General features: G+C 40.7%; 1 protein-coding gene across 3 annotated transcripts in view; it reads right to left on the reverse strand.

The window, feature by feature from the left end:
* LOC148000176 (amphiphysin-like) overlaps nt 1-7,594 on the reverse strand; it is a 143,308-nt gene extending 135,714 nt beyond the window's left edge. The window contains exon 1 of one of the 3 annotated variants that reach the window (XM_087591859.1): nt 7,483-7,589. In XM_087591859.1, the coding sequence (XP_087447985.1) occupies nt 7,483-7,542 (60 nt within the window). In that variant the 5' untranslated portion in view covers nt 7,543-7,589. Of the gene's footprint in view, nt 1-7,482 lie in introns of all 3 variants that reach the window. The other 2 variants (XM_087591858.1, XM_087591860.1) reach the window with 2 other exon arrangements.
* Between the last annotated feature and the right edge of the window lie 1,868 nt (nt 7,595-9,462).

A 9,462-nucleotide genomic window follows, 5' to 3' on the forward strand; every position in this document is an offset into this window, starting at 1 on the left:
AAAAAATGGATAGAAATGGAGAAACTCACTCATTTCCACACTCAGGGACCTCATAAAAACACAAAACTGGACATCCTAATATATGCACAAATTGCATACATATTTTAATATATTAAAAATTGAAAATATAAAAAATTAAGCCCTGATACAAAATTGTGAGACAAGGAAGCTCTAAAGATGCCACTAAGTTCATTCTCCGTTGCCAATCTACTGCTGGGAACTCTATCTACCCTAAAAAGTACTTTTCCCCAGTAAGACTCCCTTGGGAAGAATTAAATTTTCATTGGCAGGTAATTATCAATTGAAGATAGGTTCAGGGTAAGGAATGGGGACATGTGCAACCTATAACTTAAGGTATAGCTGAATTTTTGTATCTCCAACCTTTCTTTAGTGAACACTTCATCCCTATCCTGGCATTTCCTGACACTTTCAACCTAGAAAATTCTCTCTTCTATCATACAATCATGATGCTTCCTAAATCCTCCATGAATCTTTCCTAGTTCAAGTGGGATTGTGACCACTTAACTTCTTCCCATTTACCATAGTAACAAAAGTGCCGTTATAGGCTTCTAGTTATTTCTGTAATAACTACTCATTTGATTGAGCTTTACTGTGTCTCAGGTTCTTTTTCAAGGACTGAAATGGGTTTATTCATGTGATTCTCATGACAACCTTATGGCATACACTACCAAGTTTGTAGTGAAGAAAATTGAACAGTGAGAAGGCACAAAGTTTGTATGAGGAGATTATTATCTAAGAGAGAACTCTGGTCCTATCTACACCCCTGTTTTGAAAGTATCAAACATCTATCCATTGAATTTCTCTTCCATGTTATATTTATCTTATCATCCAAAGATCAGGTCTCCTTAGTAGTCCATATTCTCCACAACCTTCTTAATGCCCGTGTGTCATCAAGTCAATCAAGAAAAATACAAGGACTAATTCACGATTTTCATTATAATTTGTTAGAGTTTGGATCAATTTCTGTCCTGGCTGGATCTTGTCAATGACTTGACACAAACCTACACATATTTGGGAAGACAGAATGATAACTGAAAAAAATATGTCGATAAAAAGGCCTACAGCAAGTCTGTTAGGAATTTCCTTAATTAGTAATTTGTATGGATGGGCTCAGCTCACTGTGGATAATACTATCGTTTGGCTGTTGGTCATATCATAGGTTGTATTTGCGTTTAGGGATTTAATTTCATCCATATTGATACTTTCCTATTTGAAAACAAAGGCATTTTCATTGTTAAATTTGTTCTTGTTTTTTAAATGACAAATCATAGATACAAAGTCCAACATATACTGTCCCTCAGTGATTCTTCATTCTCCCCAGAACTGCATTATTTCCCCCAGGCTCGCTGAGCCTGTTCCAATTTAAAAAAAAAAAAATCAAATTAAGAATCAAAGGGAGAGGCAAAGCAAGAACAGGACAACTTGGAGTGTTTTGTGGTAAGCCCTCTCTTTTTCCCCTCCAACAGTGATCTCATGAGACTGAGTTGCAAGCCCTCTCCCAGAAGGATGATACTTATATTCTTTGCTAGGGAAATTACTCCCGCATAATGTGACCAAGCACATTACCTAAGGATTTAGAACTGTGGTTTCCACACTTTCCTCATGATATAAAGGCAAATTCTAATCAAGTTTTATGTTCGCAAAGTGGAAGGCAAATTCACTACTGAATGCAGCTGTGGGTGGGAAACAACAGTTCTGTTTAATGTTTTAAATTAGAAACGGGGCAGTAAGTTGGCACCTTAAAAAAAATGACATTTGAAGTCAGAGGGAAAAAAATTGCAATCTTCATTTTACCATGGAAATGGCTTAAGTTAATTAAAGGAAAAGATCAAAGTGGGGTCCAGCCATGCTGATGTCTGAGCCGCAGGAGCACCACCAGTCTTGTGAGTCAGAAGCGGAGAAGCTGATAAGGGCAAATAGTGCAGACCGCAAAAGCTGCAGAAGGAAGGGGATGTGGGGTGTCAAGGACAGGTGCCCAGGCCAAGCTTGACACTGAGGCCAGGGTTATGTATTTTTAAAAGAACTGGGATGTATTGACCCCTGGACATTTTATTAGAGTGTATATATGGTGAAGGAAGGTGACAACTAGACAAATTTCATGTCCTGTTGATTCGTGCGTTCTCTGTCCAGACTCTGAATGTCCATGGGAGAGCTATAATGTTAAATTATTTTTGTTTGTGTAATGAGACACTGTCTCATCACATTTTCTACCTTGACCAAAATAAAAAGGATGTAGTATTATAGGAATATTTTCTATCATTGAGATGGCTAAGGTAAATGACTGAAAAATCATATGTAATCAGAGTAAACACCAGGCAATTTGGCTTTTTATTGATGGGTTTCTAATCAGGTATCAAGTTCATAATTTTACACTCTTCTATTCACAATGATCTTGAAAAGATGACTAGATTGTGAAATTATCCTCTCCTGTGTCTGTTATTTTTCTGTTTCTAAAATAAAATACCGTGACCAAAACAACCTAGAAGGAAGAGTTTATTTTGGATTACAGTTCCAGAATGTTAGAGTCCATCATGGTAGAAAGGCATGGCAACCAACAGGGACAATGGCCAGAGCAGGAAGCTGAGAGGTCACATCCTCAGCCACAGACGTGAAGCACAGAGACAAATTAGAAGTAGAATAAGGTTCTATTCTCTAAACACAACCCAGGTTTTCAGAAGCCTGAGCCCATGGGGGGCTCAATCAAACCAACATACCCTGGACTGATTCTTTGCTCAGAACTACTTTCTTAAAAAACTTGATACTTCTAACAATCAATACTAGGGTGCAGTGTACGCCAGTCTACAGTGAAAGCTTGACAGTTATCTCCTGAGGCTGCGAGATGGACAAGTCTTCCCTCACCAGCAGCCTTGTTTGTTTCTTGTTTTATTTTATGTTTTCAAGAAGCAGCCAATGTCTCCCATGGGAGGGCTGTATGACATGAGGCAGCATAACAAACTGGCAAAGAGTATACTGGTTCCAGTTGCACAATTCGCATCCCAGACCTGCTATCAGGCTCAGTGAATGAGGCTCTTCATTTTTCCACTGAATTCTTTTTACCTGCAATTAGGCACAGTACCACTGAGAGTGGACATCCAAAGATCTGCTACTGAAACACATGGAAACGTTTATTCAATGACTGCCCAGCAGTGCTCAGAAATACTAGTCGCTAGAATTGTTGACACCCTAACAGACAGAATCCTAAACAATACTTCCTTGATGAAGACAGATTGACGTACAAGAAGAAGGAAACCTACTCATCAGCCCTATAATGAAGACAAAAAGGCAGGGCAACTATCTTCACCGAAGAATGGATACTGACCAGGACCCCTCTCTCTCTACAAAGGGTTTTAGGTTTTACATCTATAAGTAGAGTGCAAGAATCTGGGGAAGGTCTTAGGACCACAGCTATTATACTATGTTTTTATGCTAGGAAAACAATCATGGTTTCCATCATGAGAGGAACCGCTATTTAAATTTTAAGAGACTTTCTGGGTTCAGTAAAAAGAAGGTAAGTAAAACTCACACAAAACTCAACTCCACTTTTGAGGGATGAATTGCCCACAAAAGGACTTTAACTCTTCAAAGTCTGTTTCTTTGTTTATAAAAAATGGGCTAAACACCAACTCTGGAAAGAATGCCTTAATTAGCATGCAATGTGTCAAATGCCACCATGATAGTTTTGAACAAATTATATATTCACGGTTCTGCTCCCCACTAACACTGTTCCCCTTTTGTACCCTCTTCTTCAGATGCCTTTCCACACCCCATCCTCCCTCCTCATCAAATATTCCACTCTCTTCCTCTCCTCTATCTCTTTCTATATTTTAAGATTTTACATATATATATATGCAAATACATTATAGGCTATGAGGGAGCAACATATGAATTAGAACCTGTCTGTCTGTCTGTCTGCTTAATTGTTTTTGTTTTTGTCTTTCTGCAATTCCAGGAAAGTTAAAGAATACAAGCAAACTTACCAGCTAGACTCTGAAAATATTTAACAAAGGTAGAACCTCTTATTGATTTAATAACTTTACTTTAAATTCCAATATGAAAGAGTTACAGAGCCTGTGCCTGGGGCTGACCCTTTGCCACAGCTCTCTGTTCCCAGGTCTGCTGGGAGAAAGCTAGATTCTCAGAAGTGCTGATAATTCTGAGAGCACAGGTGAGAGCACCCCTTCTGCTCACAGTTTTGGCCCAAGAGGAACCTGCCTGGAGCCCTCTGGACACAGGAACCCAGGAGCAATCTGGGACAGGATCCTTCCGATTTTCACCTGTGCCCAGAGCTGACCCTGTGACATAGCTCTCTGTACCCAGATCCCACCCAGAGAAAGCTGGTCTCCAAGAATGCTGACACACCAAGAGCAGAGGTAAGACCACCACTTCTGCTACAAGGGACCCACCTGCCATTGGTGCCCAATAAGGCCATCCTCTGCTACATATGCAGCTGGAGTCGTGGGTCAGTCCATGTGTACTCTTTGGATGGTGGTTTAGTCCCTGGGAACTCGGGTTGGTATTGGTGTTTTTGTGGGGTTGCCAACCCCTTCAGCTCCTTCAATCCTTTCTCTAAGTCCTCCAATGGGGACCCCATGCTCAGTTCAATGGTTGGCCTTAAGTATTGGCCTCTGTATTTGTCACGCTCTGGCTGCGCCTCTCAGGAGACAGCTATATCAGGCTCCTCTCAGCATGTACTTCTTGCATTAGAACCTTTTGTTTTAACACCTTGGAGGTCTCAAGCACAGCAAATCACAACGAAGAACAAATTTCAGTTGCTCTTCTTCTATGTTCATGGGGAAATCAAACTGCACACTAGGTTGTTGTTAAGAACAGAGGATAGGTAATAGAACTCAAAAGAGAAAACTTAAGGGCTTGGCCAGATTTCTGAAACAAAACGACTGAGACTGTATTCTCCTGTGATGGTGGCTCAGAGACACCAGGTACACTCACTCCACACCTCATGGGAGGAAATGGAAAGGAATACTTCATCTTCTGTGAAAAGTTACATAAACTTGCTTTTGAAAGCATTAGTTCTTTTTCTTCCAATTCTTGCATTTCTGCTAAAACTGTAACTTACAATAAGTAACATCTGATCAGTCAGAACATTGAGAACACTTAAGTCTCATTCCTGTAACATCAGGATGAACTCAAAGAAGCAAAACACATTCAAATCTTATCACCTAGTGGCATGATTTACTGTCAACCTGACAAAATCCAGAATCATTTGGGAAATAGTTCTGGGTGTGCCTCTGGGGGTTACCTCCTTTGCGTTCATTAATGTGGGAAGATCTATCATAAACAGTGGGATCACTGTTTGGTTGGGATGCTAGATTGTTTGAGAGGAGTAAGGGAGCTTCTCAGGAGCATAGATTCAATCCTCTGTGCTCCTGATTGTGGCTGGGATGTGTGGTAAGCGGCTTCAAGCTCCTGCACCCTTGACCTCTCCACCTTGATTGGCAGTACACTTAAACTGTACCCCTTAGTTTGCATGTGGCATGGTATTTTACCATATCAGTAGGACAAGAAACTAAGCCAAAGCTTTTCCATGAATAAAGTAGTCACGTTGGTGAATGTGTTATTGCATTCTTTATTTGATTAGTTCTTTTATTCCTTTTATCTTTCCTCCTCTGATGCCACTCACACAAACCAGAAGTATCCACTGTAAATGGAGAATCTAGTTCTCTAGGTCCTAAACAACTCACAGTTTAACTAACGGTCTATAGATAAATGGTCTGTGCGTGGAAGTTTGGGATTCTTGCTCTGTATTACAAATTCAATGTCACGTGAAGCCTTAAGTAAATCAAAGAATTGAAGCCATTGTTCTGGACACTTTATGCAAATGCAAAAAGAGATCATAAATTGGTGGTCTTGAAGCTGTCATAGAGTGCACCTTGGATATTGTCTACTTAAATGAACATCTAATCTCTGGGTGGTGTTTCCCCATTCTCTAAAAGCAGAAGGCTGACAAGTCCCAAATGGTTTAGGTGTTCTGGATGGTTGACTCAGCTCTGTTTTGCTGTAGTTCAATTTGCATTTTAATGAGACTATTACATTTAGATTTTTAGAAAAAGATGTTTCTGCAAACCTCTCTAGAGGAAAGGGAATCACTCTGTTACTTACATTTTGGTTCTGAATATACAAATTAACCTCAAATTTCAGGTTTAATGGTATTCACATAAATGAAACAGCAACATGAGTGAAGTTTTCCCTACCCATGATCCAAAGTGATAAATAATCTCTGGCTTGTGCAACTCCCTTGATGACTGAGTCTGCTCCTTCATGCGAAAATAACTGAAAGCAGATGAGCCGCATCTGGCTTTAGGTTTCGGGAAGGATATTTCAAGCAACTCAGAGTGCAAGCAGGGGACTGCAGCATTGAGTGAGCATAGCTGTAAATTAGAGAGAATCTGCATGTCAAATGAAGACATTTTTACACAAAATAAGATATGGGCTTTCTTTCAATAGCTCACAGGAAGGATATAGCAGCACTATCATGGCACTAATCCATGCTTCTTCATTGGAAACCAAGGAAGAGTCAACAACCAAATACCTACTAGTCCTTAGCTGTGAACAAGGTATTGTGTTTGTTCTGTTCATGGCTCCTTATGACCTACAATTGTAAATGCAGGATTTCCATCACACTGTTGACTTCTCTTTTCTCTCCCTGCTTCAGTTTAGGATTCTGAGATGCAGTTTGCATAAAATAGACAGTAAAGATGTTATATTATTATGCTTTGGAAAATGTTCAGAGATAGCAGAGGATGGTTTCATTTTGTAAAAATCTCTCTTTGTAGAGAATAAAGGGGAAAAACATCGCCAGGAGAGGCCGAGAATCTGGAATCTCTCCCCATTCTGCCCATGGATATAAAACTCCAAGTGCTCTTGCGGGAGGGGGCAAGAAAGGTGGTGGGCAGAAAACAAAGGAGAGAAGTTGGAAGGACAGGACCACACATGACCAGTCACCTTATGAAATGCTAAACTTTTTCATTGCAGAGAGGAAATACTCGGTAAAATTAACAGAGGGGAGAAATGGTTTACTTTGGCTCACAGTTCAAGGGTACAATCCATCATGGTAGAGAAGTCATGATGGCAGGCAGAAGTAGTTGATCACATTGCATCTGGAGTCAGGAAGCAGAAGGAAATGGATGCTGCTGCCTGGCTCCTTTTCTCCTCTTTATTTAGTGGAGGACCTCTAACTCATGCAATATGGTTGTCTGCATTAAGACTGTGTCCTCCTACACCTCAGGTAACCTCATCTAGAAAGTCCCTCACAGACATGTCCAGAGATTTGTTCCCAGGGTGATCCTAAACCATGTCACTTGAATCAACCTTCAGAGAAACAGACAAGTGAAAAAAGAAGAAAAAAAAAAGGTTGCATACTTAAGTAGTCGTGTGTGCATATTTGCAAATGCAGTGTTTTGTTTGTGAACATGGGTGGGATAAACTTTTTCGAGGTGCCATCACCTTATTTTGCAGCCAGCATTGAGTGGTCTGTGCTGTGAGTCTTGGGGATACTCCGTGCATGGCTCTGCCTCTTTTCTGCTGCTCTCAGGGACTAGGCCTCAGTTTTCTCTTGTAGACTTTCTATGGGCTAGCCCATGCTGGGGTGGAGAAAGGGGGAGAGGTCTGAGTAAAGGCTGATTTGAAGCCCCCCCCAAAAAAAAACCAAAAAAAAAAAAACTTTTTCCTAATATTAAGGGCCAAACCACAGGATTACACAACTAGTTGGAAAGGCAAAATATAAAGTTCATCATTAATCTAAATTATGCTACTGGATGACTTCACACTATTTTAAAATATAAACATGATCTGAAGTTTCAAAAATGAGATGCAGAATGTATTGTTTTGGTTTATTTTAGAGCACTTTAAATAGATCACTAGAAATGTACATAAAGATTTCCTGTATTGCAGACCCAGACCTAGCCCAGAGTATCCTTATAATTCTGAAGCAGAACTTTCAGGAGGGCTACCATCAAGATCAATAGGCTGCATTCAAGCACAGGTCACATGGATAGACCATTCTGAAGAACCATGCATTGCTCCCATTTGTCAGACATTGACATAAACATATTCTCAAGTAGTCATTGTCTTAATTAAAATGGCTAGCCTGAATAATATCCAGTGTGTCACCTCTCAAAATGATGAGCTAATAACTGAATATCTTGCTTTAGCCAAGTACTGCCTTTCTCTCTTAGGGTAAATCACAGAGCCACAATGAGTCTGTTATCCTTGTCTGTTTTCCAGTGTATATCTCACACAGGATCCCAAGCCCTATATTATGATGTCTACATTATAATTCCTCCATGTGAATGTCAAATAAATGTGATACATACATCCACATCACTAACTTCTGTATGTGAATAATTCAGCAAAAACCAATTCAGAAAGGGGAGAGAACTTTGGAGATGTTTCAGAGCGCAGTTCTGTCCACAATGACTGAGGTTTCTCACATCTTCCATTGTTCTCTTATCATGAAGGAGACAAGAAGCAACCAATAAGACCAGCTGCATACAATGGGTACCTTGAGACCTTGGAGGGCTGCAATCCCCTCTCCCGCCAGTGTCCTGGAACTAATCCAGTGCAGTTATTCCTCCTGAGATCTGGCTTTAGCTTCTGGTGGGCCAGCGGAGAAGTAGGTACTGAGTTACGAGGCATGTCCGGCCTTCACAACTGTCCCTCCTTTGTTCTAGTAAAATACTGTGCCATCTCTGTTCCTATCTCTGTGTCCCAACTGTGAGCCCAGGCTTAGTGTGAAGCACTATTTGCAGGTTTAAAGTAAGTGTGCAAACACATTTATATACTGGAAGAATGTGATTTTTCAGAGGAGGGTGACAGGGCTCAGCAAGACATTTGAATACACACTGAAGAGTGTGCCGTGTAAGTGCATACTTAATCGGCTGCAAGTTCTTAAGTCCCATTTGAAAAACAGTGAACTAGACTGTTGTGGGGAGGGCGACAATGGGGGGAGGGTTGGGAGGGGAACACCCATAAGGAAGGGGAGGGGGGAGGGGGATGTTTGCCCGGAAACCGGGAAAGGGAATAACACTCGAAATGTATATAAGAAATACTCAATAAAAAAAAAGAAAGAAAGAAAAATAAAAAAGAAAAACAAGCTTACTACCCTAGAAGGACATCTGACAGCAGCTCAGAATAAAGCCCTTCAAACTCTCCTCCTGACCCTCCAGCAGGGCTGACGGGGTCATCTGTGCTTTCAGTCTTTAATTTCTATGAGATCCCTGAACTTGAGCTGATTTAAGCATAAGCCTGGTGATGTTTAGAGAAAGGCATTCTGGGAGTGACAAACTCAGAGACACTTCCTCCAACTCCACAGACTGGAACAGTTCTCCAAGCTGCACCACAGTTGTGAGAATACTGACCACCATAGCGAGGCTGTAAATCAGACTGATTGCATTCTTCAAGCACCACTAAACTCAAAATGGTCTG

The sequence above is a fragment of the Rattus norvegicus genome, chromosome 17, assembly GCF_021556685.1.
Source record: "Rattus norvegicus strain SHRSP/BbbUtx chromosome 17, alternate assembly SHRSP_T2T, whole genome shotgun sequence".
Lineage (NCBI taxonomy): Eukaryota > Metazoa > Chordata > Mammalia > Rodentia > Muridae > Rattus > Rattus norvegicus.